Below are 18,753 nucleotides of genomic sequence, written 5' to 3' on the forward strand. Positions count from 1 at the left end.
TACCACCGAATCAGAGCCCCAGAGATGATGGAAGCCAATGGCCTTCCAAGGAAGTGTAAACTGAGGCCAGAGAGAGGCAGGCATTTGCCCAAGGTCACACAGCAAGAGCGGGAGGCCATCCTGTGAGCCCTGTCCTCTCAGCATGACAGGTGTCCTCACCCTGTGCTCAGATCCGGACAGCTGCTTCCCTGATCCCTCCTCTCCCCGCCCGACAGTGCTGGGCGCCCAGCCTGCACTGCCTCACACCTCCAGCCTGCCCCTAGGCTTAGCCGCCAACAAGCACTGAGCGCCCCCTGGATGGCGTGGTCAGGCCCGACCGTCCTCTCCTTGACTCACCTCCAGCCCGGGAGGGCTGGGCTCAACCGCGGCGGACAGGGCGCCGCCCGCACCATCCCGGCTGCGCCACCGCCCCGGACTGTGCCGGCGCAGGAGGCCGCCCTCCTCGGCGCCCCCGGGTGGAGCAGGTCGAGCCCGGTGCGCTATCCCTTTAAGCCCGGGCGAGATGGGAGCTGTCAGCGACAGCCGAGGCTAGCGCGGGACGTAGCCGCCCGCCTGGCCGCAGCGAGGAGTGAGGAGCAAGCGGAGAGCCGAGGGGGCGGTGGGGCCCGGGCTCGGCGGGTCCCCTCGCCGCCCACAGTGCGTCCGCACCCTGGGCCCGGCGAGTGGCGGGCGGCACCCCATGTAATGAGGAGAATGTGAGGGCAGCGCAGGGCGGTGGGGAGGAGGCGCGGGAGAGGGCGTCGGCAAGATAGAGAGGCAGCCGGAGAGACTGAGGACAGGGATCGGGGCGGCTGCAGGTGGGAGAAAGGAGAGGAGATAAAAGGATAGGCAGTGACAGAAAAGGGGGAAAGAAAGGAGCGGGAGAGCACGCGGCTGCAGGCGGCGGAGCAGGCGAGAAGGAGGGAGCCCGCGCCTCTGGGTGGGAGCGCCGGAAGCCGGAGTCGGGCTCCCCGGCCGGGGATCAGGCTTAGAGCACGGCCGCGGCCCGGCAGGGCAGGGTGAAGGAGCAGGGACGCCCGAGGGGGCCCCTCTGGGAGCACCGGGGGACCTAAGGCGGGGCCAGCCCGGTAGTTCCGCAGGGCCACTCCTCAGGCCCCGCTCCGGGGGCTCCGGCAGGTCGGGGCCGGGGCCTTTGTGAGCGCCCCAGGAGGGCGAGAGTCGGGAGTGCGGAGCCGGGTGTGCGGCGGCGGGTGTGTGTGCGCGCCCGGGTGTGCGCGTGTGTGTGCGAGTGTGAGCGCCCAGGAGGGTGGGAGCGCGCGTTAGGGATTCTGCTGGCATCGCAGAGTGGAGAGCAGGAGGCAGGAGCGGGGCGCGCAGGGGAGCGCGGGGCCCTCCTGTGCACACGCACACACACAGAGCGCGCTCACACACACATACACAGACACGCGCACACGCCCTCCCTGCCTCGCTCGTTGCCGCGGCCACCATCTCAGAGCCGAGCCCTGCGGAGCGGGAACCCAAGCCGGAGAGGGAACAGGAGGGGAACAGAGCCGAGGAATGCGGCCCCGGAGAGGAGCTGCGCGCGAAGTGCGCGCCCGGGACGGTGAGTGTGGCCGGGCTGGGAGACTGCGGCGGGGCGGGGGCCGCGGGGGCGCAGGCCGGAGCTGGGTTGTCTCTGCCCGCCGGCAGCGCCGCGTGCGCGGCCTCTGATTGGGCGGGAGCCTCAGGGGCCGCGGGTTGGGGGTGGGGAGTTGGGTGCGCGCCCGTTGTGGGAGGGTGCACGCGCGGAGCTGCAGGGGGCCGCGCTCGGCACCCCTGTTCGTGACCGCGCTCTCGCCCGCTGCGCGGCCCCACCTAACCTTCGCGTGTCGCGGGAACCCTGGCGACTTGGAGCAACTTTGCGTGTAGGGGGAGAGGATGGAGGCTCTTTAGTGGTGGAACTCCAGCCTTTCTTTCTCGAGGAGAGAGGGAGGAATGGGGCGGGGGCGCGGGCTGTGCCGCCCGGCGGGCCAAAGGGTGCATCTCCACCACCCCATCAGCGCAGCCGCCGGCTCTCTGGGACACCCGTCCAGCGCCGCGGCGCCGCTCTAGAGCCGCTCTGGGCGCTGGACCCCTGTGACCCCTCCAGTGTCAGGCACAGCCACAGCTTCCAGGTCCCAGGGCCGCGAGGTCATCTTTGCAGCCAGGCTGAGGACACGGGTTTGAGGTGGGGAGAGTTGGGAGACGTTCCCGTGTGCGTGTGTGTGTGTGTGTGTGTGTGTGTCCCTGCTCCCTCTGCTCCGTGGGACAGGCGGCTGGAAGAAGGGAACTGACGGCAAGGTGCATCCCATCAGCCCTGGCCCGCAGGAGCTCCCAAGAGGCTAGGGATTGGAAGGGGAACCTCTAGGGCCCCAGCATAGTGCCACCCACGCCCCCCATCCCTGCTTTGCTTGGAGCCAGATCCTGCGTGCCTCACTCAGTGTGATGAGATTGTGGTTGTGCTGTACCCCGGTCCCCACCTCCATCTTCTTGAGTCTCCTCCTGCATTCCGGTCCACTGCTGACTACTTCAGGAAACTTCCTAGCTACCCCCACCACGCCGCCATGCCAGCCCTGCCCCTGCAGAAGCTAAGATGGGGAGATGTGGTCCAGGATGGTGCCCCTAGAGGGAGGGAGGCCAGTGTCCCCAGGAGTGAGAGGCCCAAGAAAGGGTCAGAATTCAGGCCCCCTGCAGGCCCCTCCGCATTACCAAATCCTCCCTGCTTCCAGGCAGGTTCTTCCTCCTCTAGGAAGCCTTCTCTGATTGCTCCCAATCCTTCCTTTTGGCTTGGGATTCTGGGCTGGAGCAGCTGAGTTCCCCAGCAGCCCTTGTCCATGTGCCCTCCTTCCTGGCACTCAGTGTATGAGCCTGTGGGGTCAGAAATCTCATTCTCAGCCTAGATGCTGGGTGAAGGATTGTGATGTTGGGCCAGTCAGTATCTACTTGGGTTTCTGGGGTATGGTAATATCTTATTTGACCAGCTTTCAGGCTTAGACCTCACTTCCACTTCCACTACCCTTTCTGGAATCTCTCTGCCACCTTGTAAGAAGAGGATTTTGATGCAGAGGTGGAGCTAGGAGAACTGCAGTCTCAGGGCAGCCCTTTTCACTGTGAAGGTATCCTTTAAACCTGGTCTTTGGTGAGGCGGGGAGGGGGCAGGGAGGGCCCTCAAGCTCTCTTTATTGACTGGGCAGCGGGGCTCTGGGGGCCTGCTGCTGGAAGGTCTCCCAGGGCAGCTCTCCTGCTACCTGTGACCAACACCCTCTCCAGATGGGCAGGGAGGTGGGTGCAGCTACTCTCAGCCTGATTCTCTCTGGCTTGACCCCAGCCTCATTAATCTTTGCCTCCTAGATCTGGGGCCAGAGTCTGCCTGGGCTCTTCTTGATGGTTTGCAAGCCTGGTTCTGGCACCAGGATGTCGGTATCATTCTGGGAATCAGAGTGGTTTCCCAACCCCAGCCTGGCACTCTAGGTCCTCCTGTTTGGGCCCTGGAACCCTTCCCACTGTCTCAGGATCTCTACCCTGGAGTCTCTTTGTGGGCCAAAGAGCTCACCCTCAGGGGAATGGGTTCTCCACACAGAGGTCTAAATGTGCATTGGCAGGGATGGGGTCTGGTGACTATTGGGACCACTTCCTTCCCAAATGGCCCACTTGAGACATAGGCGGCTAGAGTAGCTATCAACTCCAGGCAGGCTTCTGTGACCATTCCCCCCAGCCCAGTCCTGATGACAGCCTGGACTCATCCCCAGGGCCACTCAGGCCCTTGAAGGCCTCTGGTGGGGAGGCTGCTGCCCAGGAGTGACCAAAGCTCATCCTGGGGCTGGGGGTGGTGGTGGTGGCCTGCTGGGTCCTGTGGCGGCTCCCTCAGCCTCTTTGCTGGCTTCACTCTGGGGCAGACTCTCTCTGCCTCTACCCCTTCCTTTCTGCCAGCTCTAGCTGACTCAGTCTTTCTTAGCTGTCATTTCTCTCTCTCTTTCTCTCCCCACCTCTTTACCCCTTTGTCCCTGTGTGGCTCCCTGAGTCTGGACTTTTGCCTCCTGTGTGCTGACCTGACTGATGCTCTGGTTGATACCCACGTGGCTGGAGCATGGCCAGATGTCTACTTCGCCCCACCCCCCGCCCCCCACTGCCCCCAGCTGACTCCAGCAGGATGAGCCCTCCATACTGGACCTCAAGCCATGGAGAGGGAGGGAGCATGGTACCTCTTTGGCCCCAGATCTGTGTGTTAGGGGTGAAAATCCCAGTCAGGTGCCCCCAGCCCCCACTGTCTTCTTAAAGACAGCCACTCCCCTCCCTAAACCTCCTGACTGGGAATGGGTAGTGCTCAGTGTGGCCCCCTTAATTTCCATGTCCAGCTAGGCCCTGGCCCTGCCATGTTTGTGTTTTTAAATTATAACAAATTCAGTGATAAGTTGTTGATTGGGCTGGGCCCTTGGGTGACTTGAAAGGGTAAAGTTACCCCTGACCACTCAGGCCTCCTTTTGAGGGAACTGGGGGCCACCCTGGCCAATCAGAGTCTCTTCTGCGGACTTCCAGGGCCCAGACATCTGCTCCCAAGAACCATGTCTTGCTTGGCCTTGCTCTTTACTGCCTGGAACCCTTCACTTGGGGCTCACTCCGCATCGGGGGCATCTCCTGGTTTGAGGCCTGGGCTGAGTACTGGGGGTACTGATGACAAACCTGGGCCCCTCCCTGGGTGGGCTGTCGCTGAAAGGGGTCACAGACATCGACCCACACCCCTGGGTATGAGGCAGACTGGGCTGGGCCCCTGCAGAGGTATGGGGCAGGGAGGCTGGCAAGGCGTTATTTCAGATGTACCGGAAGGGCTGCTGCAATTTGACCTGTTCGGATGTTTCTGGCACTTGGTAGATGCTCAGTAAATACGTTGAATAAGTGAATGAATGGAGCATGTGACCAAGTGAGGGCTTTCCAGGCAGATGGCATAGTGTTAGCAAAGGCACGGAGGTGGGAGGCGCCAGGCATGGGTGGAACGTGTTTGCAGTGGAGTAGTTTATGCAGGGGCACAGCAGGCACAGAGCAGGTTGGCACAAGACGGAGGAGGATCTTGAGTGCCCGACTGAAGAGTGTGGGCTGATTCCGTATTCAGGGGTTGTAGGGTTGAAGTTCTGGAGGGACGCGATCAGATTTGCAATTTAAACCTCTCCCTCTGGTGGTCGGGGGAGGAGTTGGCCAGGAGAGCCAGAGGCAGGGAGGCAGTCCTGAGGCTGCTTTAGGAATCCAGGCTGGTGCTGAGGGCAGCAGCAGGGGCAGGCACCTTGTCAGCTTTCACCCTGATGGCCAAGTGGCCGTGCATGGTTCCCCTTTGATGGAGGATGGAGAGAAACTTGGGCTGGGTGGGGAGCCAGGTGGGGCGATGTAGGCCATCAGAGTGGGGCAGGGCCTCGGTTATCGCCACTCCCACCTCCTGGGCATACAGAGATGGCAGGCATCCTGGAGTCATAAAATGAGCCTTTACTACTGGCCCTCCCACTGTGCACACTTGAGCAAGTCCCTGAGGTCCCTTGGGCCTCAGTTTCTATGTCTATAAAACGGATACGTTTTTCTCCCTGGATACCTGGAGTGAGTTTGGGTGGAAGTTAGTGACCTTTAAGTGGAATACAAAGGGAAGGCGTAGAGGGGTGGTCAGCATCACTATCTGACAGAGGAAGAGTTTGAGACTCAGAGAGGGGCAGTGACTTACACAAGGTCATAAAGCAAGCTGGGGGCAGGGCGTTCCCGCCTGGGGTTTTCCTGGCTGCGCCTGTGGCCTGCCGGGCAGTGGTGGGCGGGGTGGCTGGGGCCTCGGGGCCTTTGCAGAGGACATCCTCAGGCAGTTGCTTTGGCAGTCCAGCTGTCAGGGAGCGTATGGGGCCATATGGCCACATTAGGGGAGACGCCAGCCGCTGAAGGAGGGATAGCGGCTGCCACCCTGACCTTCTGGATCTATGTAGGCACTGCCAGCCCGCCAGGTTCAGGACGGGAGGGGGCCAAAATGGGACCTCAGTGTCCAGGTTGGTTTGGACATGGAGGTGGAGCCTTGGCAGGTGTTCCAGTTCCGGCACCCATCTGCCAGGGCAGTCGGACAGGCGGCTGCATGCCCAGGACTGATCCAATTGGCTCAAGACCAGCTGTGCCAGCCACCCCCATCCCCACCCCCATTCCCCATGCTGCTCCGATGGCCCTGCTGGTCCACAGGCCATGGGGTGGCACGGCGCATCTGATGTCAGGGTCTCAGGCCTCAGGAGTGTATGTGTGTTACATGCAGCTCAGGTGTGGACATGCAGCCTTACCCTGAGCACTGATTCTGTAGCTCTGAGATTTTGGGGTGTGGAAATGGACCCCTCAATCAAAGGGCCTGGGCTTGAATGCCATCTGGAACCAAGTTTGAATTCTGACTCAGCTCCTTCTGAGTGGGATGAGTTCGGGCAAATCACTTTTCTGAGCCTCGGTTTCCTCATCTATTATGGGAGAATGATACCTACCTTGTAGGGGTGTCATTAGTGTACTTTGAAATAACACGTGTAAAGTGTGCACTAGCTTGATACACTGAAGAATTTCAGTAAATGTTAGTTCATGTTTTGCTCTCTGCTGGGAGAGGGAAGTGAGTCCTGTTGGAGGTTCAGTCTCCAGGCTGAAGTAGAGAGGAGACATTATTTTCCAGGACAAAGTTTGCTTTATAGTTTTCCATAAGTTTTTATACTCGCTCCCTCATTTAGTCCTCATGGCAGTTCTGTAAAGTAGGCAGAGAGCACCGACCCATTTCACAGATGAGGAAGCTTGGAAGTGATTCTCCAGAGTCACACAGTGAGTTGGCCTTTACCCTGTCTCTGGATTCCTGGTCCAGGACTCTTGCTCCATCGGTATGCTTCCCAAATTTTGAGGGGTGGAGGCTGGGGAGAAGTGGGTCTGTCTTCAACAAGGTCTGTCTAGACCAAGCTTGGGGATTCTAGAGATTCCCTGCCTAGCCCTGTTTACATGATAGGTGCAGGGATAGGCTGCCATGGTGACAGCAGCCAATCCCAGCTGGAGTTAGTATGGGGGATGATCCAATGCATTTGCTGCATTTCTCTGTCTGGCCAGCACAGGGTAGCAGTGGCGGTGTCAGGGAATGAGGAGGGGATGGGCCTTGGGCCCATCTTAGGCAGCCTTGGGCCATGCCAAGGCAAGCAGGGCTCAGCCTTCTGGGCCGGGTGGGGAGAGCACTGGGTTCTGCCAGCTGTGTCATCTTGGCCAGGTCACTGTTTCCCTCTTTGAGCCTCAGCTTCCCTCTTTGTAAATGAGATAATTCTCTCCCAGCCTGCCTCAAAAGGCTGTGTTTGAGACTCTACTATAAATATATATTTTTATGCAAACATCATCTTCCACAGCTGTGAGTCCAGGCGTCCCCAGTCCTACATCTGATGGTCCTGTAATCATTCAGCGATTCACTTGTTGGGTGCTTCCTCTGGGCCCAGCTGTGCTGGCTGCTATGGGGACAGAGATGAATAAGACCAGCCCCCGCCCTCTTAGGGCGTGCAACCTGGCAGTAACTGTGGACTCCATGGCATTTAACGGTCCTTCCAAACACATGCTCGTTGTCAGGCTCCTACTCAGCACCCTTCAAGGGCTTCTCATTCCCTCAGACTGGCGTCTGGACCCCTCAGTGTTTTGCACTGTCTGACTCTCTCTCCTAGCCATCTTCCTCCATATTCCTCTGTGCACCCAGGCTCCAGCCAAATGCCACTCACTCTCCTTTTCACACACGCTCTGGCTTTCCTTCCTCCAGGGTTTCGCTCTGCTGTCCCCTCTGCCTGATTCCTTCCTCCGTCTCTGCCCATAGATCCCACCCACTTTTCCACACTCAGCCCAAATGCCATGTTTAGAAACCCCTCCTGGTCACTCTAGCTGGGAGTAGCTGCTCCTTCCTCAGAACTCTGAGAGCAGCATATCTGCTTTACATTTTGCAAACGTTTGCTGTGTACCTACCGTATGTGAGGCCTACTGTGTGCAAGGCCTGTCTCTCTTCATGGCCTGGGAATGCCTTGGTGACAGGGACTGGGCTTATCCATCCTGGGTACCTGGCACTTCCAGGGACCTGGGGCCAGATGGGCTGACCAGGGGCATGTGGCCCATCCCTCAGGGTCTCGTTGGCCACTGCCTCTTCCGCCTCTCCTTTGCGCCTGGGGATGTGAGCTGGGCCTAGGACATCTGTTTGTGAAACTCCAAGTAATGGGCGGCTTTTCTGCTGAGGTGCTCACGACAGACGAGGACTTCTCTGCCTCTGGAGGCTCCGCCAGGCCAGGGCAGGGATGCCCAGTCACTGGCCACACGTAACTCTCCCTGATGAATTGCATGGCATTCAGCAATTAGCGATTGATTATTTGGGGTACTGTTAACTCTTCCATTATCGATCGGCAGAGGTGGACCTGGCCAACGTCGGTGTGGGTTAGCTGGGCCTGGCTGGGAGATTGTGATCATGGCCATTTATTCCTGACCAGGAAACTTGTAAATAGGAACCAGAGAAAGGGAGGTGTTGGCCATCCTCTCTCTGATTTGTGCTGCCAGGGTTGGGGTAGAGGAATGGGGAGGAGGCGGGAGGGGGCAGACAGGGAGCTTTTGCTCACTCCCACCTCCCTTTGTCCCCACCTTCTGTGTTCTGCTTCCAGTCTCTCCTGGCCTGAGTCTCAGCTTTCCCATCTGTTAAATGGGGATTTCAGTCTCTGTGGGGTAACATTGTGCCTTTGAATGAGAAGGCTAGGCAGTCACTGACTTGTCATCATTTGTGCTTAAGCGGGGTGGGGGGCGACATTCGGAGGCTCAGAGAGGGTAGTGGCCACATGAGGATGGAGCCAGCATCATGATCTCTAGCCCAGGGCTGCTTTGCAGAAAGGACAGGGAGGTGGTGGGCGGGAGGGAGGTGGTGGGTCGGAAGACAAGAGTCGCTGGTGGTGGTGTGATGAATTGGGAGATTGGGATTGACATATATACACTAATATGTATAAAATAGATAACTATTAAGAACCTGCTGTATAAAATAAAATAAAATTAAAAAATTAAAAAAAAAAGAACCTGCTGTATAAAATAAATAAATAAATGAAATTCAAAAAAAAAAAGAAGACAACAGTTGCTTCAGTAAAGCACTGTGTCTGGCTTCTGAATGTGCTAAGGCTTCTAAATGTTGAGCTAGGACTCAGTGGAATTTGTGCAAAAACGATTTCTAGGGAAACAACATAAAGGAGATGGCAGGGGGTACGTTTAACCTACTTAAGAGATCCAGTTGCCTTTCAGGCCTGCCAGGAGCATGAGGCATTATTTGTGGGGCTCTGGCTCATGTGACCAATGTTTGTTTGTTTGTTTTTAACTTTTCGTTAGGAACATTTTCAAACATACAGAAAGATAGAGGGAATAGTGTAGGAAACTCCCATATACCCGCTCACCTAGATTTAACAGTCGTTGACATTTTGCCACATTTTGCTTTATCTTTTTCTTTCTGAAGTAGTTTAAAGTAAATTATAGACATCATGACATTTCACCCCTAAATATTTCAGCATCCGTCTCTAAAAAATACAAGAAAATTTCTGTCTAACCTCAAGTGGTCACATATTTCATTTTATCCTTGAGAGGTGAGGATGCTTGAGAGATGTGGAGACTGAGGCCTGTGAGGTGACCTGGCCTGTCCAAGGTCACATAGCGCAGAGTGGGAGGGGAGGAGAGGTGGGATCTAGGAGGCCGCTAAGGGTGTCAACCCAGGATTGGCTGAGACGGTGGGGTAAAGGGAGGGGGTAAGTGGTCTGGAGCCCGGCACGAGGCTGGAGCAAGATCCCCCCTGGGGGTTCCTCTGGCTCAGGCTGGAGGTTCCGCCCGGAAACAGGAAGTGAGCCTCTTTTAGGGTAACCGGGGCTCTTTTCCTTTTGTTTGCTACAGGGATTAATCAGGAACTGCAGCGTCAGGAAAATCTAGAACAACTTCTTGTTTATTGTTTAATGTAGGAGACTGTTATCAGGCTCTGGCCATGCAGGGCCAGGGGAGCCCCTGCTGGCACAAGGCGTAGGGCTGCCCCCACCAGCCGCCTTGGAGGCCAGTGGGGAAGGCGTGGGGAGGACTGCCTGGAGGGAGGGCTCAGGATCCTAGCCTGGGCAGCCAGGGGCTTTGGGGGAACTGGGGTTGTATGTGCTGCAGGGTAGGGAGGGCACTGTGCCTGGAGTCCAGGAGGCAGGTGGGGTAGCTTGGGGCCGAGCCTGAGATCTGGGCTGGGCTGAATCTTCTGTAGCCTCAGAACAGAGATGGGAAGTGAGGCACGGAGGGGTGAGCTGGGGCACATGCAGAAAGGAGAGAGGGCTCTGGCTGCTTCTAGCCTCACTGAGGAGCCGTGTTCGCTCTCCTGCCTGGGCCCACTTTCCTCCCTGGGGAGGGAGGATGGGTGTCCTCTGCCAGCCTAGGGTAGGTGCAGGTCTCCCTGGGATTCCTTGTCTCCTTGGGGTCAGGGTGATCCTGCCCCCCCGGCACCCACACACGCTTGGGACTCCTTTTTCTGCCCTTAGTGCCCTTGGTGACTTGGGAGCACCTCTTGACTCTGTGAGGGTCCCAGAGGTCATAGGTATACAATTGGAGAATGTCGGAAGGAGAAGGCAGATCTCATTCTTTTAGGTTCCAGATAAGGAAACTGAGGCACAGGGAGTGGCCAACTGCATCTTGGGTCCCAATTGAAAAGCACTGCAGAGCCTAGGCAATAAGTCAGGCATCCGGCTTCTCAGTCCCAGGATCCTCAGCTCCTGGGCCTTGTGGGCTTGTGGTTCAGACAGACCAGTTCTCCCCCAGACGCAAGGGGGTGGAGGCGGACCCAGCTGAGGAAGGGCTATCAGTCATGCTGGGGGTGGGCCCCAGGTTCTTAGGACCTGTGATCCTGTCTGCATACACACGCACACCCCCCCGCCCCAGTTACTTACCAGTGGGGAGAATGGGTATGTAGGTTGGGGAGGAGGCTGCAGTAGGGTGTCCTGAGGCTCAGCCGTCCAGGGCTCAGAGAGTCTTCATGTACTCCCATCTCTGCCCCCACAATGAGGAGAGCCCTGATTAGTGCCAGGCTTACTGTTGGGCTTCTTTCTTGAGGACAGGAGTAGGGGCAGTGGGCAGGAGAGCCCCATGGGAGGAAGGCAATCAGAGGGGAAGCAAGAGACAGAGACCTCAAAACACCTTCTGATTCCTGGTCTACAGCCCTGTGGCACTGCCAGACCCTATATCAAGGCTGTGGATTCTCCGAAGTTGGGGAAGGAGAGGAAAACACCCAACTTCCACCAAGTGGCTTGATGGGGGCTCTATGACCTGGGACATGCCACTACCTCTCCTGGATAAAATGAGGCAGGGAATGGACCTCTTCTGCTCTGAGAGTGGGGCAGGGAGGATTGGCCATGGCTATTGTCCTGTCTGTTGGCTGGTCCTTTAGCCCCCTGTTGGGTAGGCAGTGGGCTGGGAAGGATCGCAGGAAATAGGGCAGGTCCTGTTGCCCCCGCCTCCAGGCCTTCCCTCTGCTCTCCCAGTGCTGCGGCGTAGGGAGTGCACTGTGCCTGGAGTCCAGGGAGCAGGTGGGACAGAGCAAGCATACGTCCCCATGCTGACTGACTGCATGCTGGAACCTCGGCAGGTTGCTGGAAGAACGCTACCCTTGTTAGTGCATACAACTGCCCTGCAGAGTGGGCATTATGGGTTCCATTTTACAGATGAGGAAACTGAGGCTTAGAGAGGTCACCCAGCTGGTCAACGGTGGGACTGGGATTTGAGACCAGAACTACCCAGCTTTGCTGGACCACACTGTCTTCGAGACTTGGTTTCTGCTCTGGGATTTACTACTAACTGCCGTTCGCTGGGCCTTGGTGTTTGCCTTTGTCCAGTAGGGCTGGAAGGATGGCTGAAGGATGCGCTGCAGCCACAGGCTGGAGGGAAGGCTGAGCCTCCAGTCACCTCCTCCTGGCCTGGCAAGTTCTCAGGGTTCTGACTGAGGCTTCCTGCTGTTCTTGGAGGAATCCTTCCTCAGCTAAGCAAAGTGAGAGGCTCCCTGGCTCTGTGCAGAGGGATTGGGCCTCTGAGTGTGCAGAGCCCTTCAGCACCTCCTCCACCCTCTGCTCCCAGCTGGTGTGTGCCTTCTGTGCATTTATCAGGTGATGACAAGATGGTGCGGGAGGCTGTGTGCAAGTGTATGGGCCATCTTGAGGCCTGGAGAGTCACACTTGAGGACTGAACATGAAGTAGGGCAGAGGTGAGTTCATTGAACACCTACTAAATGTTAGTCATAGTGCCAGGTGCTTTATATACATTGCCTCATTTAATGCTAAAAACAATCCCATGAGATATGTATTATTACTATTCCCATTTAACAGATGAGGAAACTGAGGCTTAGAGAGATTGAGGGACTTGCAAAGGTCACACAGTTAGTGAGCGGAGGAGCTGACGTTTGAACCTAGGAACTTCTGCTTCTAACGGAGACTGTGTCATTTGTGTGCCACACGAGGGGAGTCTGTGCTGCAGCTGGGACAGAGGAAGTTAGGGTTCAGGAAGATGCTGCTGGAGGCTGCTGTGTATTTGGAGAGAGGAGGCCAAGGGGCAGGTGAAGGGTCCAGGTAGGGAAGGAGCGGTTCAGTGGGAGAGGGGTGGTTGGAAGTCTAGCGTGCGGTCTAGAGCTGCGTGTCCTTGGCTCTGTCATCTGCTCAGGGTCTACAGCCTCCAACCTGACTTACCTCCCCCTGAGGGGAGGGGCGCACACTCCTTCTAGTCCCTCCTCAGGCTAAGGCCTGGAGGTGGGACTGAGCGAGGGTCCTCGGAAAACAGTCAGGGCAGCGTGCCCTGTAGGGAGCATCTGGAGAAGAGGCGGGAGAGGGGCCTGGGCTGTGCAGGCCTCAAATGCCAGCTCGGAGTGGTGATGTTCTCTGGATTTTGAGCAGAGCCAGGTCTGAGGATTGGAGGGATGGATCTCTGATGTCTGGGGGCTGGTTAGTGGCTGTGGGCCACGAATGGTGGGGAAGGGGTGAGAGAGTAGAGGCATCTGGGGGCTTCTCTCCTCCTTGCCCCACGGCTCCTGTCGGGACAGGAGTGGTGGGGAGGTGACTCATCTCTCCTTGTCTCCCATTTTTTGCCCTCCGTTTTCCTGTCTCCAGAGGAGTAGGAGTGGGGGTCTTTGGCCCCTCCCAGGCCCCTCCCTTGGAGGATGTAAATATTTTATCTCCACCATCTCTGCTGCTAGAAATTGCTGCTTTTAACACTTTTTTTTCCCCCTTTTGCTTGATACAAACGAATGCTGGAAAAATTCTGTGCCGGGCGCTCACTCTGTCTCTTCTGCTTGTGCCCAGAGTCCCCTCCAAAAACTCTAATTGCTTTTAAGCTGCCATAGTTGGCAAAAGCAGTTTTCTTTACATTATTGAGAAAGGAGGAAAATCCACCACGTTCTCTTCTTCCTTTTTTTTTTTTTTTGATTCTAACCTTTAGTTTTGAGTTCCTCCTCACTGCTGCTAAGGTTCTGGGAGAGAAATGGAGTAGAAAGAGGTGTGGGCAAGGAGGCAGAGGCACCCTTGCACAGGGCATTTTGCCTCTCTGGGCCTCAGTTTCCCCATTTACAAGGTGGTCGTATTGTCTATTCATTCAAGACATTACCCTGAGTACATCCACTGGAAGAACTTGAGGGCAAGGACGGGCTCTGTCTTTGTTGCTTCATCCCCAGCAGCCAGCACAGAGCCTGACACACAGTAGGTGCTCTATTAAGATCGGTTGACTGAATCAGTGGCTCTACTGTGAGCCAGGCACTTTGCCAAGCACTGGGAATGCAGGGGATGAATCAGTCGCAGCCCCTGGCCACTGGCTGAATGGAGGGGAGCTGCCACACAAACGTAATTACCATATTGCTGAGTTGTAACATAGGTGGGTACGGGATACTTAGAAGCACAGAGCAGGGCTGGCCAGGGAAGTTGGGAAAAGCTGCATAGAGGAGAACTTGGGCTGCATCTTGAAGAGGGGGTAGGAGTTTGAACTGTGGCCAAGGAGGAGGGAGTTCCAGACAGGAAATAACATGTGCGAAGACTAGGGGTGGTCAGCGCTGGAACTGAGGGTGGGGTCAGGCCAGGGAGGAGTTGAGGCTGCCCAGATGGGCCTGAGTTGCCTGGGAGAGCTTTGCATGGAGGTGGGGAGTTTGGACTTGATCCCAAGGGTAGTTATAAGCTCCAGGGAAAACAGAGCTGTCAAGAAAGGAAAAGTAATCAGAGTGAGATTACCCAACTGGGGGAGAGTTGGGAATCGAATAAGTGATAAGTATTTAAAAAAAAAAAAAAAAGGGCCCTAATCCCTCCCACCCCTCCTTCCCTGCAAGAAGATAGTTATAAGCTCCAGGGAAAACAGAGCTGTCAAGAAAGGAAAAGTAATCAGAGTATTCTTTGTGGCTCAGTTGGGAAGCTTATAACTATCTTTTTCTTGCAGGGTTGGAGGGGTGGGAGGGATTAGGGCCTCTCCGTTCTGGTAAGCCTGTTGTGGGGGGTTAGGGAGGCTGGCAGTGTGAGTCTGAGACAGACAAGGCAGGGGACAGGGGACCCAAATCCTCATCTCCTCTGCTTGTGCTGGGGTGAGAGGCAGCCCGGGCCTTTCCTGCGCCCTGGGGTGGGGGTCCCCCAGTGTAGCTGGGGAGGCAGGCGTCCAGTTCGTAGGCCTCTGTTGCCGTGGTCAGTCAGGTTTGCTTTGCTCTCCGTTCCTCAAGGTGTACGGCCCATTACAATATATAAAGCCTGTTCACCTCTGACCCCTCAGAAGATCTTGGAAACTGTCCCCTGAGGTAGGCAGAGCAGGGGCCGTTCCCCACTGCCAGGTATAGGCCAGGTTTACCCCCAGGGTTCTCCAGGCACGTGGAGATGGGGTGCGGATTTGAACCCAGGTCTCAGGGCCCCTCGCCGGCTGCCCGCAGCACCTCTGTTGCGCCCCCGTCCACCCCCAGCCCTCTCCTCTCCTCCCCTCCCGAGCCCCGTGCTCCTTCCCTGTTTGCAGAGCGTGTGGGGCTTTTCAAAAGCATTAATGATAGAAAATAAATTGGAATCGGAGTGGAATCATCGCCGGGCATTCTCGGAGGGCCGCCTCTGCCCTCGCGTCTCTCAGCCATATTGAAGCCAGCAGCCAGACCGGAATATGAATGAGTCTGGGCCGGCATTGCTCTTAATCTGTCGGGGAGCCCTCCCTGGCCAGGCGGCACTCACCAGCAGCAAAGCTGTTTGCAATGAGGCCTCCGCGGCCGCTGGGCATCGCCGAGCAGGACTGATTTCTCTGGGATGGAGTCAGAGTCCATGGCTGTGGAGGAGGGGTGGAGGGGGCCTGTTGCCTAGGTCCCCCACCCCCTCAAGCCCTCTGCTGGGGACACAGCTCTGAGGCCAACCTGGGGTGGGGTCTGGCATCTCTGCCCAGGGTGAGGGTGCCCGTATGAAACTGCCAGTGGCTCCTCAAGGTCTGGATTCCTCATCTGGGTATTCAAGGTCCCCTGTGTGAACTTGATTCTTTTTGTCCTGTCTCCTCCAGAAAGCCTTCCTTGATTACTGCCCAGCTGACAATGGGTTTTCTTTTTTTTTCTTTTTTTTTTTTTTTTTGCTGTACGTGGGCCTCTCCCGTTGCGGAGCACAGGCTCCGGACGCGCAGGCTCAGCGGCCGTGGCTCACGGGCCCAGCCGCTCCGCGGCATGTGGGATCTTCCCGAACCGGGTCACGAACTCGTGTCCCCTACATCGGCAGGCAGACTCTCAACCACTGCGCCACCAGGGAAGCCCCCGGGTTTTCTATTTTCAAGCTTCTTGTGGCCCCTGGAGCAGGGGTACAAACCTAGTGCCTAAAGGGGACGGGCAGGTAATGAGTGGAGCAGGCTGGATGTGAAGCAAAAGGGAGAGGTGGAGACTGTGGCAGTGTGCAGGCATGTTTGGGAGCTCTTCCATGGACGCTTTCACACCCAGCTCTACGTAGTCTTTGCTCCACAGACACCCTTCTCACTTTCTTTTTTTTTTTAATTTTTAAATTTTTTATTTTTGGCTGCGTTGGGTCTTCATTGCTGCGCGCGGGCTTTCTCTAGTAGTGGCAAGCAGGGTCTACTCTTCACTGCGGTGCGCGGGCTTCTCATTGTGGTGGCTTCTTTTGTTGTGGAGTATGGGCTCTAGGCGCGCGGGTTTCAGTAGTTGTGGCACGCAGGCTTAGTAGTTGTGGCATGTGGGCTCAGTAGTTGCAGCACATGGGCTCAGTCGTTGTGGCTCGCGGGCTCTAGAGCACAGGTTCAGTAGTTGTGGTGCACGGGCTTAGTTGCTCCGTGGCGTGTGGGATCTTCCTGGACCAGGGATCAAACCCATGTCCCCTGCACTGGCAGGCGGATTCTTAACCACTGTGCCACCAGGGAAGTCCCTACACTCTCACTTTCCAACTAGCAAGGAGCTCCCTTTTGTTGTGGAGTATGGGCTCTAGGCGCGCGGGCTTCAGTAGTTGTGGCACGCAGGCTTAGTAGTTGTGGCATGTGGGCTCAGTAGTTGCAGCACATGGGCTCAGTCGTTGTGGCTCGCGGGCTCTAGAGCACAGGTTCAGTAGTTGTGGTACACGGGCTTAGTTGCTCCGTGGCGTGTGGGATCTTTCTGGACCAGGGATCAAACCCATGTCCCCTGCACTGGCAGGCGGATTCTTAACCACTGTGCCACCAGGGAAGTCCCTACACTCTCACTTTCCAACTAGCAAGGAGCTCCTTGAGGACAGGCCCTGGTATCTGCCCCTGCAGCCTGTCTCCCCACAGACATGGGTATAGGCTGAGCACCCAGGCAAGTTTCCCAGAAGCCTCAGAGGCTCTCGGGACCTCGGGAATTACTCAGAACAACCCTCTTGTTTAGAGATGGGGAAACTGAGGCCCAGAGATGGGAGGTTGGAATGTTCCCTAAGCAGCCTGTGCATCTGTGCTCTTCTAATCCTCACAACAGGAGTTTTTGTACCTCTGTTTTAGAGAGGGGGAAACTGAGGCTCAGAGTGTTTGGATCCAGGGGGCCCTGCAGGCCTGCATGTGAATCAGTGTGTTGGAACCCCAGTGCCAGCTGCCTCTTTCTGGCAGGATTAGGGGTGCTGAGACGGGCACTGAGTCACCTGAGGGGGACGAACTGCGTTTGTGCCCGGAGTAAGCCCAGCCAGGGGCAACAGGAGTTTTTGTACCTCTGTTTTAGAGAGGGGGAAACTGAGGCTCAGGGTGTTTGGATCCAGGGGGCCCTGCAGGCCTGCATGTGAATCAGTGTGTTGGAGCCCCAGTGCCAGCTGCCTCTTTCTGGCAGGATTAGGGGTGCTGAGACGGGCACTGAGTCACCTGAGGGGGACGAACTGCGTTTGTGCCCGGAGTAAGCCCAGCCAGGGGCGGGAGGCCTGGGATCCTGGCCCAGATCTGCCACCAGCTCCCGGTGTGACCCAGGACAGAGGGCTCTCTCTGTGCCTCAGTTTCCCCAGGCCAGGCTGAGAGAGGCCCCTGGAGGGCTCAGAGAGAGTTTGGGGGGCTCCACTGAGCTCGTATGCCTTGGCCTGGCTGCCAGCCCTGCTCAGTGCTTCTGTCCAGCCCTTGGGCTCCCTTGTCCCCAGTCCAGGATTGTAATGAAACCTCTTATTCCTGTACTTTCTGGGGTCACTGTCATGTGGGAGGTGGTGACACCCAAGAAGGTCTTGGACTCCGTAGACCTAGTCAGCAGTGTGGGGCAGCCGGGGCAGCCTGCCCCCCTACCCCAGGAGGGAAGAGGGGCTGAGGCCAACACCAGGTGGGAGGACTCCCAAATGCAGGACCGTACACTCAGCCCTACAGCCTGAGCCTCACCCTTGCATGGCCCTGGCCCTTCCTTTCACACGCTCAGAATGGACTCCCAGGGTACACCTTGTGTAGCCCTGGGGTGTCAGATGGGGATACTGAGGCCCACAGAGTCTGAGAATGAGACTCAGGGTCGCCACTTGCTCACCCTGACCTCTGCCCGTCCAGCCTGTGCTCTCACCCCTGCACGACAAGGTGCTTCCGCGCTGCCGAGGCAGCCCCGCTCACCTTGAACAGCTCTCGTCCCTGCTCGGAGCTAGCATCTACCCCATGGGACTCTCGCGGGGGTCCTGGTTGGGGCCTGGAGCCGCAGAACCTGTCCTAGCCCCTGCCTTCCAACACCCCCCATGGACGTACAGGCAGACACCGAGCCCCTGAGACCTCTGTCCTTCGGACGCCCAGCCTTGCTCGCTTCCTGCTCGGTGGTTCTGAGTCCTTTTGGTCTGTGGGCCACTCGGGGAATCTAATGAAAGCCAGGGCCCTCGACCCGAAACAATGCACCCTGCCCTCCCTGCACCATATGCATAAATGCACATCTGGTTTTGTGCAGTTTCATTGCTCACAGACCTCCTAAGTTCCCTGTCCCAGGGGACCCCCATTAGGAACTCTGCTTTAATCGATTCCCAGGTGACATGGTTAATGTGATCTGTCGTGTTGTCCTAGGATGGGAAGCTAGGCATCTCAGTCCCGTGGCCATGCTCAAGAACTGCTCCACCGGTGCCTGGCTGGGGCCTGAGTGCTGTGATAACCCACTCATTCTTTCCACAAACTTGAGTCCTTGATGCCTCCTCTCATTGGAGGGTAGGGCAGTATTGGGAGGCACTGGGTCAGGCATGAGGCTGAGGGCCAGTTGGGGATGGGTCTCTGGAATTTGCCACCCGCTCCTGGCCTCTCTACGGGCCTGCTGGCTGCCCAGATGCCCTAACACACACACACACACACACACACACACACACACACACACACACACTCGTAGGCTCTAGATGTAGAGATGAC

The 18,753-nt window shown here is 57.1% G+C and overlaps 1 protein-coding gene across 1 annotated transcript in view; it reads left to right on the top strand.

The window, feature by feature from the left end:
- Positions 1–297: 297 nt before the first annotated feature.
- LOC114487062 (uncharacterized) overlaps positions 298–18,753 on the top strand; it is a 94,369-nt gene continuing 75,913 nt past the window's right edge. The window contains exons 1-2 of the mRNA XM_028495092.1: positions 298–598; positions 1,054–1,543. Coding sequence (XP_028350893.1) covers positions 298–598; positions 1,054–1,543 — 791 coding nt within the window. The remainder of the gene's footprint in view (positions 599–1,053; positions 1,544–18,753) is intronic.

Source organism: Physeter macrocephalus, chromosome 11 (genome assembly GCF_002837175.3).
Source record: "Physeter macrocephalus isolate SW-GA chromosome 11, ASM283717v5, whole genome shotgun sequence".
NCBI lineage: Eukaryota > Metazoa > Chordata > Mammalia > Artiodactyla > Physeteridae > Physeter > Physeter macrocephalus.